The sequence below is a fragment of the Brienomyrus brachyistius genome, chromosome 10 (genome assembly GCF_023856365.1).
Source record: "Brienomyrus brachyistius isolate T26 chromosome 10, BBRACH_0.4, whole genome shotgun sequence".
NCBI classification, from domain to species: domain Eukaryota; kingdom Metazoa; phylum Chordata; class Actinopteri; order Osteoglossiformes; family Mormyridae; genus Brienomyrus; species Brienomyrus brachyistius.
This window is the reverse complement of record NC_064542.1, coordinates 8,547,856-8,573,825: the sequence shown is the minus strand read 5'-3', so window position 1 is coordinate 8,573,825 and position 25,970 is coordinate 8,547,856. Positions and strand designations below refer to the sequence as shown.

The window sequence follows — 25,970 nt, the reverse complement described above, 5'->3', positions numbered from 1 at the left end:
GCAAATTTACCTTACAGGCATTTGCACATTACTACTTTGTCTGTACCTGTAAATCACACACGTCCAAGGGGAAATTTCAAAAGGATGATCAAAGGATCATTTATTTAGGATTAAGCTATCAAAGGAATCACAAGCAAAGTGAGAATCTTTTGTTCATTCATAAAATGGTAAAACTGGTCATCTTGAACATGACAGCAAAAAAAAAAAAGGGGGGGGGGGGGACTGTGCCCGATTGCTATGAAGAGGTTTAGACACTAACCAAAAAGCTTAAGACAGAAACTGACTTGGCTAAACATCAGTTCACAAAAGTATACTTGTATTAATTTACTTCATTAAAGTCAGCAAAGCTAATAATCCCTTCAGAGGGGCCCTTAGGACTTAAACTTGTGTAAAAATTTCAAGCGTCATGCTAAGAGAGTGAGAAATACCCCAGTGTATAGTCAGAAGCCCCCAAAGGGTTGTTATCCTGTTATGAAGCTGGTTTAGGGAAGAGTGATCAGAGTTTGATCTTTTGTTTAAGGGGCAGCTGTCAACAGCATTGGTGGAGTGTACAACTTCAGTGAGTGCAAAGCAAGTGCTGTATTTGTGAAAATTTGCTACAATAAGGATGAAGCAATGAAGCAATCTTAAATTAAGAGCTACACTATGGGTTGACTGTCATACAGATCATTTGTCAACTGGAAGTCAGTAACAGTGACAAGCCTGAGGTGGATACAGAGCTGTATGACAAGAATACGAATGTTTGACAAAGCCCTTGAGCATTCCACTTATAGAGGTTAAAGACTCTGTCCATCTTAAGTAGCCAGAGCTATACACTTGTCCGTTTGGATTGAAGAGTGACCTCGGTTGGGGCTTTTTAAGAGCCTGCCAGATCTGTTCCTCAGAACTGTGCACAGCCTGGCTGATTTGACAACTCCTGTACTGCCTGCTAGCATGACGTACACATCTTAGCCAAATGTTGCACCATATTATGCCAATAATTTGTAGCCTTGCTTTTGGTTGGGGAACAGCAGCCTTTGCTCATAACTTCAACTGTGGGTTCAACCTAATGTTTTATATTAACCCGCACAGAATACAGGCTATACCAGGAAGGAAATCCCCCTCTCCTCCAGGACAAGGGAAATCAATTACTTAATGCAAACAAGACTTTTTTTTAACCAAAGTAAAAATCCCCATGACTTTTTAGTACCTTCTCGGGGGCTAAAGCTACATTTCCAGGAATCGATTCAAAAAAAAGATTCTTTGGTCAACTCATTCAAGGAAATGTGTTCTAATTTCTGTGATTGGCATCAAGACACCTCTACAAACATACACCCCGTGTAGAGCAACCAGCTGCTTTGATCTTGAAATCATCATTTAGATACGGATGTACCTTCCATTGCATATCATTTTACAGTACATGTTGCTTCTCTCTCCATTTCAGACACACTGTCAAAAAGCTGCAGTTTAATTTCCATCTGGACTAATAATGGTGAGCTGAACAATTAACCACACTATACTTCTAGGTATCACCCAATAGATTTGCAATAAACAACTATTGAGTTGCAAAACTTAGTGCTAAAAGAAATTGTGTGTGTGCCATTAAAATTACCCTAATGTGACATAAGTGTGATATACATGTGACAAGAGAAAGAACAAAATAACTTGAAGTACACCCAATGTGTTATAAAATGTGTTAAATAATACTGACATGGTGCACTTTGTATATAAACATGAAGGAAGGTCAGTCTGGGGGTGTGGCAACTGTTAGCACCAGCATGGAATAAGCTAAAAATGAATTTGTACCTTTTTTGAAAGTGTTTGTTTTATATATTAAATGTGTTCCGTTCAGCAACCACTTGAGTGACAGACTCACTATTGCTCGCTCTCTCACTTTATTTTCAGACTGATACTTAAAGCTGAACTTTACACATACTGTATCTAAATTTCCCTGCTAGCTTGCACTCATAGCAGAGCAATCATTCGCAGGTAGCACATTGAGTGCGTCTGTGCTGCTTTGAGACGCCACAGCGCACTCCGCATAAACACAGCTGCACGCTCAAGTCCCTTTGTACTGTCTGATATTTCGACTTTATAGTTTTTACATATTCTACTCCTCAAGTTAATATTTATAAAAATATTTTTTAGCATTGTCCACAAGACCACACTAAATGTAGGCTGGCACCACACAACAGTATTAATTAAACACAATGAAAATGCCCAATGAAGAGCAAAAAAAAGGGATTTAATAGGGGAAATGTACTAGGATCTACTAGAGTCAAAAATACTTAGGTGAGTAAATTTTTGCTGAAACTGCAACATGTACTGTACTGCACAAAATCTGATTCCCGGTGCTAACACTTTCAATAAAGGTAACCCCTAACTGGGGCTCAGCAGGTAGCAAGCATCAAGAGAACCCAGTGGTGTTCTCAATGACTACCACTGTTCTCTGTCTACAAAATTCCAACTGAATGTTGCCAAGATGCCACAGCCCCTTTTACAGTTTTGTTCAGAGAAGGAACAAACAAGCCGCCGTGGCTGTTTCTATCCCTAAAACACTGATTATCTGGATCAAAAACAAACAAAAAAAAAAACAGACCAAATTCATATATCGGCAGATTATCTACATTTATGAACAAGTATTCAGGATACTGCATGCAAGAATGACCAAACCATGCAATAAAACTGTAAAACAGAGCTCATCTTACTTAACCCAGTCATATAAAATATAATTTGGTTGGCAGAGTCTTTCCCAAAAAAGGTTTAACAAACACACACCTTAGGCTTGGGCAGAATGAAATCATCCGCAAAGTGAAGGTAAAGCAAGACTGTTCGCCAGGATAAACTGAAAGGTCAGGCAGTTGGAGAGAGAACATTCTACTTGTAATGAAACTTCACAGACTTACCCTGATCATCAGCACAGCCTTCCTGATGTCACGGACACCGTCGTACACCAGACGGGAGGCATCGATAAATTCATTCTCATCCACAGGCTGAGTGGGGTTCGCACTCAGGGCCTCCACCGCAGCCTCTACCTGCTCCGTGAAACGGGGCATCACTGCGAACCGGACAGAGGAGATGTGTTAGTGCAAGGCCATCTGCTTAATGTGATGCCTAGCACTTGCAGCACACAGTTAATGTAATATTTCTGTTTGCCAAATTTAATTGAAATTTATGCTTTTTACACACACACCAAATTACATCCACACCACAATACTGGAGCTCTGACTTTATCAAATACCACAGCTGGATATAGGTTGCAATGACATCTCTAAAGTCCAGTTCAAATCAAGCACATAAAATTATACATGATGCAGATCTTTAACCATGTTCAGGGTTAGAGAGCAAAATATCCTTTGAGCAGGACAGAAATGGGAAAAAGATTGACCTACAAAAGACTCGCTTGGGAAGGCTAGTTGGGGAAAATACGAAAAGCTTTTTCTGGTAAAATACAGATGCTGTACTTGGTAAATGATGGTGTTTTGACAATAGCTTTAGCCTTGAGCTCCAATATTCAGAACAATACCAGCACACTATTTTGGGAAAAAGGCTGCTTCATTTACTCTGATCTATAGCAGCTTTGAAACATCTCTGAAAACGGACCCAGCAGCCTTCAGTTGTGCCCAAAACTATGAAGCAATGGTCTGGTCCACATTTCCATTAATACTCAGGCCCATTCGGAATTTCAAAGTGAACAAGGTCCCAGGGGGCATTTCAGCTGGGGAGCTACTTGCAAAGCAGAGGGATGAAGCAAGCAGGGATTTTGGGCTTACAAAAAAATGCAACGGCCTACTCAGTGAACTTAATGGCAAAGGTAGCTGTTTAAGCATTTAGATGTAATAGAGAAAACAACTTGAGAATTTAATTTACACATACATACGACACACACACACACACATGTACAGACACACACACACACACACACACACACATGTACAGACACACACACACACACACACACACACACGTGTACATACACAGATAAAAAAAAAATAATTGAAATCACTGAAATTATAACAAATTCAAGTCATGCTGAAAACTAAATGAAATACCTGTGTCTGTCAGAAGCTTGGTGGCCTCCAGCACCTTTTCAGTGTAGATCCCAGGCTCATAATTGTCCATCTCTGACGTGACCACATGAACCACCCTGGCAGCACGGCCCCGAATAGCCCCAGCAGTACGATCCAGCCCATCCACGTCCTTTTCTTGCAGGGCAATCACGCACTTGTTCACATCCTCCAGAATGTGGTTTTCTAGTAAAAAGACAGATCGCATTTGACCTACAACGTTAAAAACAAGGACACGCACTGTCGGAAAAACCCAAGTCACTCTGAGAATTAAAGCCGGAAATCCTTATCCGTCACGGCGTATTAAACTTTGTCCCTGGTTTTGGAAAATTAAGAACAGTGGTCAAAAACATCTCTCTCTAATGAAAGAAGGTAAAATTCAAATAAATACTTGCAACATTTGTGCAGGGTGGGAATGCATGTTGCACTATACTTGAAATAACGTTACCCATGGATTCCTGTCTGGGGCAAGAGCAAGAGATTTGTCCTTAGAAGCCCACTGATGACAATATACCAGGCTCTTCCTTACCAGACACACACAGGAAGTCATCGATGGAAGTTATGTCATCCACCGCGTCAGTAAGCACACGGACTTGCTTCTCCCATTGCTCTTTGAAAAGATCCATGTTGTCTTGAGCTACTTTGCTGTTGGGCTTGGCAGCTAAGGCCAGGGCAGCATTAATAACCTATAATAATTGTAGATTAAGAGCAATTAAATCACCATCCAAAATTCGGTGCAGATAATCTTGTCTGGCAATCAAATCCTTACAAAGCCGTAACTTCTCAACTGGGACTAGAAATTTTGTGTGTATAAAACATATGTTGACAAAACAAAGGACGGGTGAGTGATTAAACAAGACTGAATGATTTGAGCAATATGGTGACAAACAAGGACAAACATGGTTCTTGTACCTGGGGACAGAGGGTCTCCAGCTGGGAGGCCGCCATACGGACAAGCTTCACTCCTTCCTCATTATTGGAAATGGAACAAGCCAGATTGGCAACCTACAGAAACCAAAAATCAAATAGTTAAACTCACATGGGTTCTCAGACATCAGGACCTATAACAGCTGCCCCATTTGATACTGAATTCTCAAAACTTTCCTTCTCAATAGCTCAGTTCAGAGACAGTTCTTAAATGTCTGAAGTTTATTGCAGTAACCACTGTCAGTGCTTCTGAGAGGAGGCGTACATGTTACTGAAAATTTAAAACAGCTGACACCCAGTGGAAAAATGTGAAGCAAGTAGCTCAATATTCCTTATATTATTTTTATGACATTGATATTTACAATAATGATTCAGTACCAAGACTTCCTTATTTTAAAAAAATTTTAAATAATAGAATGGTTATATGCCAACTACACTACGTTCCAAATAATTAGGCAAGTGCCATAAGTAAAAAGCTGTTAAAGAGGAAGGGCTTATACATAAATATGTATGATTTCTTAAGAGGTTTTTGAAGAACAATGTTTATGCAACAAATACAACACATTTCTCTTCTGAGTCATATGACATTCACTGTTCCAAAACTAATTTAAAACACTTTTTTGTGCATGTTTCAGAATATTTAAAAACTTACTCGGGCACTGCTGGCATCTGTTTGAAATGACAAACCGCACTGACGACAGTTAAAAGGAACCTAAACAGAGCTGACGTTTTATAATAAAGCAAAACTGGTGTCTGCATAGTAATAGTGAATGAGCTGCATAAATATTACCAAACTCTTTTACATGCATAGACAGTATTTTGAAAATGTCACTTTTGGGCGTAAAAACTAATCAATTAGAAGCTTCACATGAGACACCGAAATGCGTAAGAGAAGTGAAATGGAAAAACTTTACGTTTCATACAAAAAAAATTAATTAGGCTGATCAAATGTTGGTTAACAGCATTCATCAACGCCTTTCACACCACTGGACACATTCAATATATGACAATGTGAAAACTTAGCCAACGATCAAATGCTATCCTGCTAAAGGACACAATTCTCATTTTCTGGTGACGCAGTGAAATGATGGTCTGGTGGAGGCAGCAGTGCAAATGCACATTCCTAGTCAAAGATACATGCATTAATTAACACAACATAATAATCAAAACAGATCACCAACTGCTATCTAAAACAGTCATGCTGGCAAAACACAAAATGTAAATAAGTCAAAATGTGTTCTACGGACAAAATTAAATTTTGTGCCGTTTATCGCTGAAGATGTATTGCATTGAGCAAAATGGACAATCATTCAGAAGTAACTGTGTAAAATATTGTATGTGCAAAATATTAATGGATCCTAATACTGCAAGCAAATATGTCTGCATACGGTTTTTCGCTGCTAGGACATTTCAGATGCCTAGGAACCATGGGCAACAATGACACAGCATCATGTGAAAACTCCAAAGGCTTAATTTTCTGAAAACTAGTTGCCCTTCAGTTTTGGTCATACGTGTCGTGCATGTGAACTATCACTCAATACATATTGCAAATGTATTTCCAATCTCAAATTAAATTTTTTAAAACGCCTGGGTTAAACATGGGAAGTAGTAGATTGCCAAAAAACAACATAGCGTAAACACAGAAATATTGCACTTGTAACATATTCTGGCCTACAGAGTACAAATCAGATGTTCCCAAGCAAATTTCACATATATGCCAAGTGACTTAATGGCAAAAATTAACAGCTACAGATTCACGTCATGCGCTAAGGCCCAACTGTTTAACATAATATTGTACTGGCAATTTCCATTCAAGTGGAACATGGAAGCATACTACATGGAAGCAGTATTTCAGTAATACACCATGCAAGTGGGGGGTAGGGCAGGGGGTTTAAGGCAGTCAGCACTTCCCATTGCCCCTGGTGTACATTTCATAAATATTACACAAAAGAAATGGGGCTGGCCAGAGTTCCATTCTACCTCTTTCATTTTACTGAAAATTGAATACAGTCTCCAAAAGCAATCACTCAATCTAATGTAACCTCGATCTAATGTGAATTTTAAAAGCATATTCATTAATGAATATGGCCATATGAACTTGTAGGTAATGTCATCTTTCATACACGCAGGCTTGCCCCATATCCTCAATCAACACCATCTTGCAGAACTTCTAAAATCTTGCAAAAATGTCTGAATCTGATAAAAAAAAATGTGTTTAATGGTTTGCATCTGTGAAGGCAGAGCCATCACAGCCATCAAGCACGAGACGCCCCCCATGACCTTGACCAGCAATTGGAAAATGGATGAATAAAAGGCAGGGGGCTCCCTCTTTTGTAAAGACAAAACCCCAGTCAAAATGGAGCCATATGAATTAAAAACTTGATACTGCTCTTTACAAGGCAAGTCTTAAAAAGTACACAACAGTGCATTTCATGCGTGCTGCAACAAAAATAAGGCCAAAGCTTCACACTAGCAATACAGTTCACAAAAAATACATGGCATCCTTGTGGTTTTATCAATCTCATCAGTTAATTATCCTAAAAACTCCTTTCATTGGATGAACCTGAAGTAAACAGCACTCAAGCCACATGTATTATGCAAGGCTTTAAAACCAAGCTTAAAATGCTAAATAATTTCAATGGGATCCATTTGTTACCAAAAGATGATTTATGCACCATCAACTCAAGTACTAAATCTGATTAGTAATAGAAATCCAAGCCATCCCTACATCGAGTCAACATGTACGGTGAAGTAGGCGCATTGCTACAAACATGCAGGCTTGTGTTTATCGCCAAGGTGCCCAAACTACCCATTTATGAATAAATGTACACAGACTGACATATGGTACATGCATGAAGGAGAGAGTGTCCTTCAGAAGCATAGCACATGTTTACCCCCTGAAAACAGGAAAAAAAACTGCAATACATTTAAACACTAATTCTTATTTTAGCAACAATCACATCTATGTAGCTGTATTTCATCTTTTTAGCTTGTTCCAATTTCATCTGGTGTCAGTTCCAATTATGCAGTGCAGTGAGGCATTTTCAACAATTGTTGTGTCATTCTATAACGCCACTGCCAATTCCTCTGCCTGGGGCAGAACTCTGGGCTCTTTGACTAATCCAGTCCCACTCTAGTCTCTAACTGGTGCTTTCACTCCTGTCTTGGCACTGAAATGAAGGCCAGGCACCCATGGGGAGTGGTCACTCCCAAATGTCAACAAAGGGCATTTTTCTACTGGGACCACGGGGAAAGACATGAGGGAACAAGTAATGAGGATGGCTGACGACGGTGTCCATTTCTAGCTGACCCATAAGACTCCACTACAAAATGTTTTAAATGAAGAACATTGTCTAGGAAAAAATACAATGGTGGAAGAGGAACCGAAGTTCAATTTACACTTATCCTGCCACAACCCCATGACTATGTACGATGACAGCACACTGTACATTAAGCGATTTCCTGACCAGTACATAGCATTTCATTATATTTCCATTGTCAACGGGAAATAGGATACAAACAGTTGAGCAAATTGAACCATTTCCCATGAGACAACACTTAACCTTTGGCAATGAAGTTTGACTCCCCTGGCTAGGTACAAGATTTGTTTCACGGATCTGATCAGCCATATACATTTGGCATGTACTGTATGCCTGCCCAAAATAGCACATGATTTCATTCAGAGATATACGCAATATTAACAGCAAACTGCAAAATTTTAAGTCAAGCAGTACCGTTTCAATAATCAAATTTATTGTAAAGATTGCTATAGCAGATTTTGTACGGAAATTTCACTAAATCACAAGATAAAGATCACATATAATGTCTGAATGTTACAAGAGATCAGATATTTTGCCTTTTGCCTTGTTGCCATAAACAGGCTATATGATTTTATGAACACACAATGGCACCGTTAAACCCAGCGGACCTGATCAGATCCTACTATTCTCACATTAGTTGCAAAAGGACAAGACTCACCTGTATTTCAAGGGTATTCAAGCAGATTAAAATCCCGGTTCATTTAATATCTAACTGAGGGGGTCTCACCTCCCAATGAACTTTAGCTTTCTAAATAAATCAGCTGCAAAAGAAAACTCACCTCAATGAGCTTGTTGGCATGTTCTCGGAAAACTTGGGCATATTCCTTCACCTCCTTCTCATTGCCATTCTTGGCCGCTTCAATGAGGACCAGAAGTGGGACGTTGGTCTCCAGGAAAGAGTCTGACACATGGTCCATTACTGCTTTGCGCAGCTAAGAACATAAAAGTAAAGACAGATACACAGCGTTACAAAGCTTTATTTAAAAAACCCAAAATGCTTTCAAAAAGAGAAACATGGAAGACAACATTAAAATTTGAACTGAAAAATCTGTCAGCTTGCTAGGCCATAATTCTGAAGGAGACACTTCGATCAATTAAATCTATAGAGACATTAACATTACAATGTAGTAACAGGCAATAGATGTCTTCTTTTGGAAATGTAAGACATAGGGTAGCCATTTATATTGAAAGTCATTAATACAGAAAATGGAAGCATCAATCCCTTCCGCAGCCATTATTTAGAAATGAACTCCTGTTTCCAGCTCTGCAGAATCTTTTGTCAATACAGATTAAGAAAACCTCCAATTAATGCACATTACAATTTAGATTTTTGAGTTAATTTTTTAAATGTTAAACAGCATTTCAGATAGCTGCATGTATGTGGTTCTAAATATAACACTGTGTTAAACCATTGACATGAGCCTTTTAGTGGAAGTGTTTGACTTCATAGAAGAATGGAGAAATAAATGGTAAGGAAATGGACCTGTCTGCGTAGATCACGCGTCTTCTTAGTCATCCTGTCAATGGCTGTGTTCAGGGCGTCACTTCTGTCTTTCCTGCCAGCCTACAAGGGAAAAATAGCATTTTGTAGCTTACATGTTCCAATGCAACTGGTAGGTAGAAGGATTTGGGGAAGGTCAAACATTCAGGAGAAATTCCTTTCAAAACAGCCTAATTTTGTAAGCGAAATAGAAACCCCAAAATGAGAAGTAAAATAAAGATAAGTTTACAAAACAGAGGAACCTGCGCGGTTGCATAATGGGAAGCGTACCTTAACTATAAAACACAAACGTATGCAGGTAATCACATTTTCAAGAGAGAAATTCAAAAATGACCCACAACATACACATTGAATATTAACAAGAAATAAACAGGGGTACTGCTGTTCTATGAAAGATAAGCATGTGTAAACTGGGAACACAGAAAATTGCCATTGAATACACGTCGTATTGAGACAACTCTCCATTCATGGCACCTGCAATACAATTTTCTTTTGAGCATATGAAATAAGTTTTTTTGTTTTGCAGAAGCTTAGTGTAACAGTGTGATACTTTACTTCAATTGATATTACTCATGCCCCATATCAGAATACTGAAACATCTAAATTTCTACAGAAGGGCCACACGCATCACGCCAATCACTTTATGCCTTTATAATACAAATGTCTGAGTCTATTTGACTGAATTTCAAAGCCTCAAATTAAGCAAATATGGTGTATTTTACAAAAAAAAAAATGGATCAAGGGCTCCAACTCCCATAAGGCTTTATCTACTATATACCCCCCCCCCCCCCCAAATAATTTACTGCAAAAAGGTTACCTATAATTTAACTGAATTGCAAAGTGTGACATTCACCAGAAACTATGCACAAAGGAACAAACAACCCATATTTATCTGCACAGTGCATATGATAAAATCCCAAATCCTATTTTCCATGTGAACAAAATGTACAGAGACTGCCAAATTTAGAAAGCAAGCTGCGGCATTTATCAACATTCTGATGGGGCAGCGAAACCAGCAAGGAAGAAGAGAGGAGGTCATCAAACAAGCAAGTAGGAGTAAGCAGGAGTGCAAGGCATAAAGTAAGCTAACAAGCCAGAGCATTACAGAGCAAGAGGAAGAGAGCAAGGGAGGGAGAGCGGGTGAGAAAGCTACAGGGAAAGAGGGGGCGAGAGAAAGAGCAAGCAGACGAGCGATGCAGCGAGAGCGAGCAGGAGAGAGCAGGGGAGACCACGCAATAGCAAGAGAGCAGACGAAAATGAGCGAGAACGCGCAAATGGGAGGGAGACTGGGGGAGAGCACACGAGAGAGAGAGAGAGAGAGAGAGAGAGAAACTGCATCACTGATCGACGCCAGCCTGCCACCACTCTGTAGCAGTGCGTGCCTGCAACAAAAGCAGCGAACAGCCTGTCTGATTCTTTCCTTATCCCTTTTTTGACCAGCAACTATCCTCTGTGTTGAGAACTCAATACAGACACGGCTGACGGAGCGACAAGGAGCAAGATATGCGAGAAGGGTCTCTGACTGCCATCAACAAGTTATGCGAAGGCAGACCCCCAGTCATGAAAGGCGACTGCTTGATCTTCAATTAACCAATTGAGCTGACATCATTGCAGTAGCAAAGGAGAGGGACGAAAAACCAAAAACGCACAAGGATTGTGATGGATTCAGATCAACTTATAGACTGAAGGGGGGAAATCTAATTTTCCTGATTTCTCAAAAGAAACCGGATTAAAAATATAAGATTAAAATTCTAGTCATGGAATTGCTCCTTTTGTTGCATTTGTGGAGATCCAGCATTGCTTTATTTCTGATCACGATTCCTTTTGTGTTTTATCAAAAGGGTTTTTGTTCATTAGATTTTTTTTCCGTCTGGCTGCTCAAAGTGTCTGCGGAGAAAAACAGTTGAATGCAGCCTCCGATGTGCAGAAAAGAATGGGTAAGTTAGCTCTTTTATATGCTAGGTCTGGACCTGAATAGAAAACAGAGTGCAAGAGTGGACTAAAGATAACACCTCAAGAGCTCTAACCAGTAATTTATTCATTTTAAACGTGTTTGCTTCACCCAGAGCCACAGAAATAAACCCTAATCTGTGTACTATGTAAAAAAAATCCTCAGCTATAGAGAGATGCACACTGCATTTATCATTTTAAATAGCATCAGGATCGACGTGATAAATTCACAGCAACGCATCCCAAGGACACGCTTAATTCTGGGTGTGTGTACGCGGTGGCAGTGTATTCCACAATGCTCAAATAAACAGGCTGAAAACAAGGGCTTACGAATGATTTTAGTCTTAATTAAAAACATATCTGTTGAATCTACAGACTGCATTTAGAAAGAACAGGGAAGGATGAGATAAAAAGCCGGAAAGAATGAATGTTCCTTCAGAGACATGGGGGGACTTGTATATTGCATGGGGTATTCAATCAAACACAAAATGTGTATATTAGTGTCTGCGCATACAGAAATACATGGGTCACAGATTTGACAGACAGCGACCGTAATTACAGTTTTAATATTCCATAGGGATCGTTTCCAGCAGGAATTAGATGCCCACTCTCCTCCCACCCAGTTTATTTTGTTGTGTTTAAATCCACCCAGGTTTCCATTCAAGGTGGCTACTCGTAGGACCAGCACCAGCGGCACTCTTTGCGATCAGCATGCTGCTGTGCCTGAGCCCTGTGTCATGCACAACCTGCCCCCAGAAATGCCGCTGTGAGGACCTGCAGTTTTACTGCGACACACAGGGGCTCCTGGCCCCCCCAGATGGTGTGGAAAGGGGGGCTTTGGGGCTCTCACTGCGGCACAACAGCATTACAGAACTAAGCGCTGATCAATTCTATGGCTTCAGCCAGCTCACGTGGCTCCACCTGGACCATAACCAAATAAGCACCGTGCGGGAGGATGCATTTCAGGGGCTATACAAGCTTAAGGACCTCAACTTGAGCTCCAACCGCATCACCAAGTTGCCCAACACGACCTTCATCCACCTCATTAATCTCCAGATCCTGGACCTTTCTTTCAACCAGATGACCGCTCTTGAGCCAGAGCTATTCCATGGTCTGCGCAAGCTCCAGATACTGCACCTGCGCTCCAACTCCCTGCGTACAACCCCTGTACGGGCCTTCTGGGACTGCCGCAGCTTGGAGTATTTGGGCCTTAGCAACAACAGGCTAAGAAGTCTGGCTCGCAATGGCTTTGCAGGCCTGATTAAGTTACGGGAACTCCATCTGGAGCACAATCAGTTGACCAAGATCAACTTGGCACACTTCCCCCGACTGGTTGCCCTTCAAGTCCTCTACCTTCAGTGGAACAAAATCAACAACTTAACATGTGGGATGGAGTGGACCTGGACGACTTTAGAGAAGCTAGATCTCACTGGAAATGAGATCCGCACTCTGACTTCTGATGTGTTTGAGACTCTACCCAATCTTAAGATCTTGCTGCTGGATAACAACAAACTAACAAGCCTCGACAGTCAGACCTTGGATATGTGGCACTCACTGGGAACTATTGGGCTTTCCAGCAACCTCTGGGAATGTACCAAACGGATCTGCTCACTGGCTACTTGGCTGAGCATATTCAAGGGAAGGTGGGAACACTCTATATTGTGCCACAGCCCAGAGTATGCACAGGGTGAGGAAATACTGGATGCGGTTTATGGGTTTCAGCTGTGTCAAAATTTTTCGGCGCCATTCCTGCCGACCAGCCGCTCTCCTGAGGTCACGTCACCCCAGGAAGCCACCAGCTCCCTATTTGGAATTATGCAGACACCCACGCAGGACTTCTATGCAGAGGATTTTGGAAGCTTTACTACAGTTGCTACTACCACCACTGCCACCCAACCACCCAAGACTGTCATTGCGACCACCACCACAACCACAGTGGGGTGGGCAGCTGTGACAGACGACTTCTCAGAGATTGACAACACAGTTCTCACCCAGAGGGTCCTTATTGGAACTATGGCCCTGTTGTTTTCATTCTTTCTCATCATTTTTGTGGTATACATCTCCAGAAAGTGTTGCCCCCCAACACTAAGACGAATCCGACATTGCTCAGCAATTCAGAATCGCCGACAGATGAGGACTCAGACACGACAGCCAATGGCAGACCTGGCCACCCAGGTGCCCTATAATGAATATGAGCCCAGCCACGAGGAGGGTGCCCTCGTCATAATTAACGGGTACGGGCAGTGTAAGTGCCAGCAACTGCCTTATAAAGAGTGTGAAGTATGAACTATTATTTATTCTTGCAGATCATGGTTGCCCATTTAGCCATTCCAAACAATAGTGTTGGTTTGTTATTTTTCCAGTATATATTAAAAACCAACTTGTTGGCTTTGAACATATGTTTTGGAAGCAGATGTACGATGCAGCTGAATACAGGCCATCTTCTACAGTTCTGGAAGATTCAGATTAAGTTAACAGGTGTGAATTGATATTCACACATTTATTTTTATAATACGAATACACATTTGTTGGTATCAAGAAGGAAAACTGAAGACATGCCATGTCACTTAGAAATGTATATGGTAACAAAAATAACCTAATTATGAAGAGGAGTCAACCAACCACAAGAGGTAATACTTTAATCTTTACACATGGTAAAAGAAGAAAAAAAAACTAAATTTAATCTTTAAACTGGGCAGTGTTTTTGTTATCTGATCAGACAATGCAGTATTCACAGGCCAATTCAGTGCCCAAGTCTTACTTGCACAGCTGACAAATGACACTTAACAAGGATATTTAGAACCTCTCCAACCAATACGCAGCCTTCCAGGTTTAGAACTAATTCCATCACCTCTTAAATCCAAAAGCTTAGCACTTTTTCTGGGAAAGGTTAATGACCAATATGCCACAGTATTAATTCTGCCAAAATGTCGTAACTCTCTAGCACAGTGGGAGCAAAATACTATTTATGACACCACCGATCCAAATATCAACTACAAGAAATCTTCACACTGGCTCAATTTAAAACCAGTAACTAAGGTGTCTCCCACTTCTCTAAAAATACAACCAGAATGAATATATAGGCCTGTATTATTTGTCAGTTTACCTAGATAAATGCTAAAAAATTGGAAATAGGCAATACCAAATTTAAGAGTCATGGCTCAGTGAATTTTCAATGCCGCAAACAGTACCTGAGGGGCAGATAGAAATGACACCCTTCAGTTAAATAACTGAACAATCTCCATTAGAGAATTTCTCTAATTTTGGGGTGTCATGACGTAGCACCACTTGAACACATTCTCACAGGCTACCTCCAATAAAAAAGAAAAGGAAAAAAAATGTTCCATGTCTTGTACTTCAAAGGGGGAAAAAAGAATTTAAACATGTTAATCCAACACTAAAAGTCAATGTTGAATTTTATATATAAAAACTATATATTACTGACTAGAGATTGCGTTTCAGTTTCCCAGAAGCACCAGCAGTACAGGTGACTCATTGTGAATGACGAGCCATCACTTTGTGCCAAACGGAACGGTGTCCATCATTAAATTAAAGCAGCTGCAGCTCTGTGGACTCTTCAGGATAAGGATGTAGGCTTCACAACTGATAATTTATACTTTTAAATTACAGTTAAAATGAAAGGGGGAGGAGAGCACAGACTACACTAATAACTTTACAGTTAAACCATATGGACAGTAATGGAATATTGTAATACATGTTTGATAGAGAAGAAAAAAAAAATCTCTAGGAAGCAAGCATTAATGCAAATTGACGACAAAAAGTGGCCTCTAGGGGGAGATATAAAAACAAAATCTGCGCGGAATTTTTCCAGAAGCGTTAGAGGGAGAAAGAAGTGTCTTTGGATTAAGACAATTCACAGAACAGGGAAAGCCCCCCCCCCCCCCAAAAAAAAAGAATCCATGATATATCCAGTATTTGTAATTTTACCGAATCCTCAACTACTTAAAATACCTGCCTAAATAACACAAACAGCCATACTATTGAGAGTGATACTAATTAATAAATCTAGAGAGCTGTTTGAACAGTTGACATGGTAGTCATGGTATTTACATAACAGGCCATTTCAAATATTTCCCTAAGAAATTTACGCGTAATATTCCTCATGTGCTCCAACTCTGAGCTGCACCCCTACATACCTTGCATGTTCCCAAATGACAGATAAGAGTTTTGTTCGTGCCAGCTGATATCAGCAAAGACTGGACAAGCCTTACATCTGTATTTATGAAATAAGCTTGGAATTGGACAAGTTATGAACTGGACTGGTGGTTAAACATTTTATTTCTAGAAAGTTTAGCAAACACCTGGCATCTATTAAAAGCAACAGCTTGTGAAGTGATCAACACATGAATTGTAGAATTTTACATCTATCTGCACTCCTGTCACCTGTATTCATACCACGGTGAAGTGCGACATCACATTCCCTAGCAATCCTGATCTTTAAAATGGGTAACGCATATGAGACAGCCATTTTAAATATTAGTTCATTGGTAGCGTATTTTCATTTTCACAGAGGGGGAGATCATGGGACTAAGAGAACACACTTGTGCGATTGACTTTAGGCACACTACCAACACTGGGAAATTCAATAGCAAAACCTAACATGGTTAAATGATTTATACTCATGCCTTTGAAACATTCTACCATGGCTTCTCAATGATTCATTGAAAAATGTATCATCCGATGAAAAAGCATTTGGCAATCAAAATTCATTAGGTATTAATTTATCAGTAAATGATTCCTATTAAAAACTTTACTAATTCTGATTAGTTTGGTAATCCCTTCATTGATTGGTATGTTTGTTGCTAGGAAAAAAATGATGAAAGCACTTTACCAGCGTGTCAAAATACTCCATGCTCTCCCACATTGCCTACAAACCCATTGAAAGCACTACTTTCACTACGCTGTGGTCCAAAAGAATGCTTCCCCCTTTTTCCTTTTGTATTGTAATATGTACAATTTCATATATGTATAGTGGACAAAAGATGTGGCTTTAACTGAAGATTTTTTTTCCTTAAAACATATATTTTTTAAATAAAAATGACTACAGTTTCTGATCTTGCACAAGTCTGGCAGTTAAGTTATTATAAACGATTCAATACTGGCTTAGATTAACTGGTGCAAAAAAAAAAAAAAAAAAAAAAAAAACATGAAAAGCTGTTGAAAGTACCTTTAGAAGTAGTAGAAAGTCTGAGTCCATGTTACTTCTAAAGTATGGTTCTGTCACAACTGGGATGGTAGTATTTATACAGGTTCTCAATTACTCCTATTTAATGCTGGAATGCTATGACAAGACATCAAGGGAAGGAGGGGACAGTGCTAAATAGCCGCAATGCCACACCATTCCAAAATAATCATTAATTCTGGCCAATACTGTGTGTGATACCAGGGTGGGCCGACATATCTGAACATGGGTCTATAGGTTGGTTTAATGAGGTCAGTTTACGTCAGAACGGGTTGGGGTTAAACTCACGGATGACCAGGATCTAGATTGGATCAACCAAATTTAACCATGTTTGTTTTCTGCGAGCTTACTTCCTGTACAGCAACTATGCAACAGGTTTGAGAGGAGTGCAAAACATCTACACAATTCATATGTACTGATACTACACTTCACTGCACTCTATATCAGCGTATAGCATCATGAGATCCTTCTGCCAGGGTTATACAGAATTTTTACTTTAAGCCAAATGCAGCTGTGTCTTCCTCTTAGTAGCGTTTTTCACACACTGATAAAGACGGTAGGAATTTAGATACTGCCAAAATGTCATACTTGCATACAGTCTGCATATCTGCACAACCTTCAGGTTCATTTACACAAATCTTTGTGTGCATTTAAGTGATTCACTGCCTTCAAGTTAATTATATTCAGCCATCTTTAAATTATGAATTCAACAGTTTTTCATTCTCAGATACGTTAATCAATGTGGCCTCCGGTACTTCAATGTCACAACGCCAGCTGTTCAAGAACAGCTCAGAAATCCAAATTAAGATATTCTTCACATACTTATAACTATCATCCAATGAACAAATCTTCATAGACCAGGTCTGGCAAAGGTATTCTTAAGTACAAGTGGAGACCTCAAGCTTAGATCAAAAAAAGAAAAAAATTCATAGTCAATCATCATAGACCTCAATACTACTACCAGCCCAAGCGTAAGAAATTAGTATTTGATCATGAAGGACAGTTACAGTACAAACTGTTAACTGAACTTCACCAGTCACCAATATGTAACAGTAACTGCCATACCATAAAATTTCAGCTGCACAAATTTCAAAATGCTGCTGCTCATGTATGATGTCTACTTTTCATAAAGTAGCCTTAAAAATAAGCTGTAGGAAACAAAGGTGGCGATAAAAGCGCCATCACACACCACAGACCGAACAGGAGGCCAGTGCGTGATTGTTTTGTTTTTTTAAATTCTCTCATTATTGATTGACGGTATTCATAGCTTACAAGATAATAAAGTCTATTCCTCTTCGAGGAAGCAGCCATCTACCACTCAGTCCTCTCAGTGGAGATTTCTCCCCCAAAGAAAGGGGATCAAAGCATCTATGCAGCTATGAGCCATTAACTGCCCATCTGAAGTTCAAGGTCACTGAAAAACACTCAGTGACAGCAGTATTTCAAGGTCTTTTGCTGTCATGATTCTAACACTTGATGCAAGGTTAATAAATGGCACCACATTTCTTTCTCACATCAAATTTTAAAAAAATTAAAAGCAGAAGAGCCTATTAATAGATAACATTTAACAAAACCTGAATTATGGATAGAGTTAATCCTGATAAATGAAATCTTGGACGACTACTGGAGCAATCATTCTTCCTTAGAAAGAAAATGTGTATTTGCTGCAAGAGCACAATGACTCATGGAAATGGTTATTGGCAGTGTGAGAAAATTGAACAAGCCCTCGTCACAGCCTGCAACAAGGCAGAACCCTTTAAAGCTCTGATGAATAAAGGTACCTTTTAACTGTGCATCTTTAATTATGCTAATGAATTGGCAGATCCCCTTGATGCATCTAATCTGGATTGCAAATCAGCATTCAGCATAAGACATTTCTCCTCTGAGCTCATCATTGAGTCCCACTGTTTCAAAGGATAGCTTCAGTTAAAGAATTCAATCAGGACTGACTTTACAAAAATGGAAATGCTTCTATATAGAAGAAACAGAATATTACTCATAGAAACTGAAATATGCAGAATAAATTACCACAAACAGGACATAAAAATAGTTATTAAAAATCCAGGGCATGGAATCTTAAACTTTTGCTAAAAGCACCCAGTTACCGCAAGCAAAACCTAATAATCATTACAGGCTCCAGACTACAGAGCACCTTTAGCGTCGACAATTTCTGCCAAAATGATGCAAACTGCTTGCACCCGACAAATCCAAAAGCAATGAATCTGTACTGGCTTCAATTAGAATGCTGGACATTAAAATGCAGTCATGACTCATTCAAGAAATAGCACATACTTTAAATGTGATCACACAAAACCTATATGCAAAAATCAGACATATATCTGGTCCCAAGTGATATTCAAAGATGTGACACAAAAAGGATGTTTTCCAAAGGCAAAAATCAGGAGATTTTTCACATATCACCAACAACATGCTCGATTTTGGTTTGCTGCAATGTGACCAAACCTACAGAACTACAAAGAAACTAGAATATATTGCTTGGAACCACTCAAGAGAATATAACTTCTAGGACCAGTGACCAGCTTATTAGTGACCAGTTGATTTGTTTATTAAGTCTGGTTAGACTCAGCCACTCTCTCTACTGCCCCGGCTTTAAAAAAAAAATGTAGATTAATTAAAAACCAGAATAAGGTGTTGAACTACATTGCTTTCGTTCAGGATAATAAAATTCTCAGGACAATGGCTGTCAAGACCAACAGTCTTTGATCAAACCGATTTGAGCCAAAAAATATTTAGCTGCACAAACAAAATGAAGCTTGCTTTATCAAATAATAATCAGAATGACTGTCCAACAACAAAGAAATGTTTACAGTGTGTATGCAGAGATCATACTAAATCTGATTTTAACCCTCTTGGGTCTTGGGGTAGGAAACATACTGATTGGGGTATGGTCACATTTCATCATTAACTTAATTCATGGCAAATAATTTATTTCTTATACATTTGTTTTTGCATTACACTCATCTTAATTTTAATGTAAATTATAAATGTTAGATTTATGTTAAGTGTATAATCTGATGTCGAAGTATAGACATTGCAAAATGCAATTTGGAACACTTGCAGAAACATTATAAAGGTACAGAGTAAGCAATGGTGGCAGTTTGTTTTGATCCCAGATATCTGATCACCAAAGTCTTGGGTACATGATGGTGTAGTTGCAACATTCAGTTGGATAAATAGGTTTTTCTTAAGTCATTTCTGGTCTCCTTCCATTGAATATGTAGGAGCTCTCATGTGTATGCATAAGCCATTCACACCTGGCCACATCCGCATTTATGGTGCAGATGGATCACATTTCACCGTGGCGCTGTTCATCAAATCACCATATGAATGTGATTTGAATATGCGGTAATGTGGCTATTTAGAACGCGAATAGCGATCTTCAAGGTGAGGGCTGTACTACATGCCCCCCATGTAGGTAAAACAAAGAAAGGTGGCGATTTAACCTAATTTTAAAAACTAATACTTCCGACAATGGACGTTTTGAAGAGATGACCAATTACGGATTTAGTCAGCGTTTTTTTTATGATTGTACATAAAGATTTAAGCAAGATATCAACTGAAATAGGCGTGAAAAATACGTTGCATCGTCAATGATGCACTCGTACCAAGAGGGTTAAACCAAATAATCAGGAAAATGAACATTTAAAATTTCAAAGCTTGCCAAGTTAATTTCCTAAGATTTTAAAAAAGTTTCCGTGCGATGTGACAATTACGCATGCTCATAACATGTGATGTTGATATTGCACCTTGTGTAATCCTACATACTATGCACTAAAAAGTGTCACTCTTACAATTTTGTTATACTACTCTGAGCATCTGCTTTAATTTCATAGGCTATTTCAGCAAGAGAAAGTTGATTCCTAAAGGTCCCCAGGGAGCATGTGAGTATTTCTTTTGTTGCGGATACCAACCAAACTACTGCTGAATGTAATGGTTTCATCTAAAATAAGTGACAAGCTGTTTCAAAGCACAAGGTCATGGTAATTTCTGGAAATCTGTTTAATAACTTTCATTACAACTACAGCAGAATCTCTAAATGCATATGCACAACATTATGGTATATGCAGTAGGACTGGACGATAACTATTTTATCGCAATAAATACTCACGATATCGATATACCAAGTGCTCGAAGGAGGTCTGATAATTTGAGACATAACATGCCACTGGCCACATTTTATATCACAAAATGAGGTTACTTTGCGACTACTTGTCAGGACTGCCAATGCAGCACAAGTGCAAACACAGCTGTGAAAATGGAGGATTTAATGAATACAAAACAGAATGCAATAGAGCAAGTAGGCAGACAGACAAAACTGTTAAAACAACGGCAACTCACCAGAAGGGCAAGCAAGTCCAAAACAACCCGCTAAAAAAGGGTAATACAGTGAAATCAAAAGGGAAAATCCACAGTAAAATTCAGTCCATGAGAAATTCTGCAGTAATAATCCATAAAGAATTAAGATAGGAAGAATGCCAGCAGCAGCCTTCCGATGACTAACAAACTGCTCATCTCTCGCACTTGCGAAATGCTGTTTGGTACACGTGGCGCTTTTGGTTTCCTTTTGGGTTTTATTTGAGTGCTTTTCTGAGAAGAGAGCTCCATCTAGTGAGGCTAGAATATACAGCAAATTGTTCGACAAATGTCATTTTGGCCATCACTACCGTTTGGCAAGCGTTTGTCACATTCTGAAGATAATCGTAGTTACAAACTTGCCTAACCATCTACTTTACTACTAAATTTTAAAAATCGAGTAAAACGACGACAACTTTTATCGCGATAATTATTGATTATGACCGATATTAACATTATCGTGATAATTTTGGCCACGTTGCCCAGCTCAAATATGCAGGTATCAAAACAACATTCAAATTCCTCCCGATTAGCTAAGAGTTGCATCCAATTACAGTCTGCACATTGTTTCCAGTTCTCTCTATCAAGTGCGTGTGCATGCGTACACATGCCAGCCACTAACTGACATTCATTTTAGAGACTCCAGTTCACTTGTGTTACGTGTTTTTTGACCTTGAACACACCAGAGAACATGCAAACCCCACACACAATAGGGGTGTGTGGCAACAGTACCACCCGTGCCACAGTGTTGCCCTCAATATTAGGTCTGCATGATGTTCAATTGTAATATCAGCACCACACGATATACACATGCAATTGTCATTTCGGAAAAACGAACAGCTGGGCTCAGACAGTAAGTTACACCGAAACATGTTTACTCTACTCAAATACATAATACTGCGTAAAACGATGCAACTAGTTCTGTTAGTTAAAAAAAAGGTCTTCATTTTCTGGGAGTACAACTGGCAGAGACCGTCCCACTCTAGCAACACTGAATGCAATGAACATATTGATTTAGCTATGTGCATAGACGTATCCTCACTTTTACAAAGATGACAGGAGCAGCAAAAATCGCCACAGAAAATTTCAAAATAAAAGCAGCACAGTTCAGCAGTAAATTGAAAATTTTGTAAATTCTAATATTTTCTGAAAAGGGCATGAGTTTAACCCCCCAAGTAAGTACTATGTGTTTAAAAATTGACAATACACTTTAACGTTCAGGCTAGCAGACCATTATGGCTTGATGTGAGGAGTATCCAAGTATTTGCAAATTTGCACATTCACAGGTATTTATTGTCCTCAACCCTTGCTAATGTGAAGGGGTTACTGTATACACACACACACACACACACACACACCGCAGTGTCTCGGCAGAATATTCAGATGTCCGAGAACCCTGGGGTAAGGCGGCTGTCGTTCGCCGTGACCCTCAAGCTTGCTCTCACCTGAGAACAAGATGGGGCAAAGAATAAAAAATGTCCCCACAAGGAATAAGGTATCATTGTTGTTAATTATTATAAATAAAAGCAAACAAGTTACCAGCAGATTAGACATAATCCATTAATTATAAATGAATGCAAATGGTTTTGGAAAAGCAGAATGTAATTTGAATTTCAGCAACCTTTTTAAGTCAGTTCATTCCATTCCAGGTACTAAACAAGGCAGATGCCTTTTTTTAGCAAGTACCAAACAGCAAAATGCACTGAAATCCAACACTGAAGGATATATAATGCTTGGCATAACTTCACTGGCATCGGTGAAAGGAAAATAATCATATACACATTAGAAAACAGCCCAATTAACACAGGAGCGAAGGTTGCTTAAACATCTGAGGAAACTGTTATACACCGACAAAGGCAAACGTTTAGTCTTTACCTAAGCACATGTTTTCGAGTGATGCCTCAGAGTCTGAGAAACTAGATGTATGTAATGCATATTTTGAGATGGTTGGCTGTCTGACAGCAGGCAGAACCATGTTTATACCATCTAAACTAATTGAAATTTGTTTTTTGGGCTCTGTGGCAATTAATCTTTCCCAGCCTCATTTATCTGTTTGCAGCCAATTCATTCTTTTCCTCTGGATATTTATTAAATGTAATTACAAGACATTTTAGGACCAACACAATGTAAATTCCCAAGGCCATCCATATTAGATTGGGAGCCTGAAGTATTACTGCATTGAAAATAACAGGGTAAAAATCCTTATAAATCCCTGCACTAAACATTAAACCCCACCAAACTCAACCACTCATTGTACACAATATTAAAGATTTTTAAACAACCGGCTGTCCAAAAACTAAAATAAAGATTAAACCATATTACATATTACTAAAATAAAACTGGTCTTTATTAATCCTTTACAACTTCTTGCCCTATACAATTCCAACCTTTTTTAATGGTAGTATCGTCAACCAGAACCATCCTATCTGTAGATACATAGAACTTGTCTGACAAGGTTTCCTAGCTCATGCTCTTTCCCACATGCATTCATCTTGTATTGATACTAATTTGTACGTGGATGCAGATGGCCACAAGTGGTGCATGCATATAGCAGTAATATTCTCTCAGACCAGGAGAGAACAGATGTATTGCAAGTATCAGCAGTGCAGTAAAATGGGTAGTATTTTTTTTTGTAACTAGTTTTTAAACACTAAAAAAAAAAAAAAAAAAAAAAAAAAGTTGTTCGGCTTGAGCAGTATTCAGAATACAGCATACAATACCAATATGAAATTGTTACAACAAAATTGTAAGAACGGTGAATTTTATTGCCAATATTTCAAAATGCATGAAGAGTGTGGTTTTTAAAAATACCGTATACTATGGTATAACGTCAGTACTCTAGGAAAAAAATAAATGGGGGTACCTCCACTTCCTTCAGCATATACAATGGCAGTTCAAATAGAATATAACCCCAAATACATAGCAACATCATAGCAGTTATAACACAATGCATCACTCGTGTTTGTGGTGATGCTGGTAAAAGACCTACTGTACTGCTAGTCATAAAAGCATAGCACATATAATCATGTACAACACATTAGTACTTAAATGCATAAACCAGTAACAGTTATTATAGTTATCGTTATTTAGGCTATACAATCTATGTTTCTGTAAGCACACTTCTCAATGGCGAAAATCGCCCAACATTTCTCAATGTAACCCTGTTGCCAAGCGACGCATGACTTAATTCTGGTAAGTGAAGCTACACTGTACCTAGATTTCTATGTTACATACTGTACTTCTCATTCCTGCTTTTACCAAGTGTAATACATTAGTGTTATTTTAGGTTTTATGCATTTAGTATGATTTTCGCTCTAGGAACACTCAAAAATTGCTTGACTGTTGGATTGAGGAGGAAACAATGAAAGGAAACCCAAGCATGTTAAGGCTGAAAAACATTGATTTTTAACACCATGTATTTCACTTTTCAAGCAAAACTATTAATTTCCAGTCGTTATGGGAGCACTTTCCAAATCACAAAACACCACTAAATCACAGTTAAGTGTCCAGTCAATGTTATTTGTTGAGTGATCAGATAGAAAAGGGCTGCAGGACTAGTACAGTCCATGAGAAGAATAAATCCTATTTTCAAGTAGCTGCCAAGTAAGTGGCTCAAGTTAAATCTTACTGGCAATTACTTGTGAGTTTTACATGTAGTTAAATGAGATGATCAGAGAGTTGCTCCAGTAGGCGTCCCCTAGTGTGTCCCCCCCCCCCAAAAAAAAGTCATGAGGACGATAGAAAAATGTCTGCTACTCTCGCTCCAGCACCTTACACGGGCAGAAAACCCATTTCTCTAGTTATCTACTAGTTAGCCACAGGCTGAAGGAAGCTTTTCATGTTAACAAGCAGGTTTCCCTGGAGACAGAACTACCCTGCTGACAAAACATTTACTTTGTGTGGCTGAAATCTGTGCCTTGCGTCTGATATACAGTTAGATGAAACTGCTGTTCATTGCAGCATGCCAAATTTAACTGGCTCAAAGAAAGAAGCTATATTGGTGAAAAAACGTGTTCGATATACTAGTGTTCAAATCCATGAGTCAGGTCAGACATCTGGAAATGCTATGTGACAAGTTTTTAACCACTGAAATCTGTTTTAAAAACACACAAGACCTTCCGTGCTAACAAGTCGGTATTAGTCATTCAGCTTAAATCTTTACTTATCCATCTCAGAGTCGCAGCCCAAGAACAGGGTTTCAGCCTTTCAAACCTCCGGCTATACAAAGCCAGGCTCCATCACCATATATTGCAAATTTTACTTGGGTGGCAATCGGGTTTGCATCTGTGCGGTGACTCATTATGGAGCGAACAGCATTCCTTACCACAGTTCCACGAACTGATGGTTGATAAACCAAGCACAAGGCCAACTATATGATCAAGTGCAATTCTTCAACAGTTAGCACTTGATTAGCAAGACCCAAAAAGAGCATTTTAATGTAAACAAGAAAGTACTAGAGAACATGTAAATGGTGCATTTGTTTGATATACTTGAATCAGGCCAGACATGGACAACTGTAACAGTAATTCTATTCTCGGGAACCTCTTAAAGAAAGGGAGTGTCAGCACTCCACCAGAACTTGTTTCTGATAGAAGAAATGCCTCTCTGCCTCTATAATTAGGGCAAGGGAAACATCTCTCATTCACCTG

General features: G+C 39.1%; 2 protein-coding genes across 2 annotated transcripts in view; one reads left to right on the top strand and one right to left on the bottom strand.

The window, feature by feature from the left end:
• The window catches only part of ctnna1 (catenin (cadherin-associated protein), alpha 1), a 62,350-nt gene that overhangs the window by 16,217 nt on the left and 20,163 nt on the right, over positions 1–25,970 (bottom strand). Inside the window, exons 8-13 of the mRNA XM_049029104.1 lie at positions 9,777–9,857; positions 9,073–9,225; positions 4,959–5,051; positions 4,576–4,732; positions 4,032–4,232; positions 2,886–3,037 (exon numbers count right to left, since the gene is read on the bottom strand). Coding sequence (XP_048885061.1) covers positions 2,886–3,037; positions 4,032–4,232; positions 4,576–4,732; positions 4,959–5,051; positions 9,073–9,225; positions 9,777–9,857 — 837 coding nt within the window. The remainder of the gene's footprint in view (positions 1–2,885; positions 3,038–4,031; positions 4,233–4,575; positions 4,733–4,958; positions 5,052–9,072; positions 9,226–9,776; positions 9,858–25,970) is intronic.
• lrrtm2 (leucine rich repeat transmembrane neuronal 2) lies at positions 10,596–21,320 on the top strand. Its single transcript, XM_049029115.1, has 2 exons — positions 10,596–11,731; positions 12,397–21,320. The coding sequence occupies exons 1-2, from the start codon at positions 11,728–11,730 to the stop codon at positions 14,028–14,030; spliced, it is 1,638 nt and encodes a 545-aa protein (XP_048885072.1). The 5' UTR covers positions 10,596–11,727; the 3' UTR covers positions 14,031–21,320.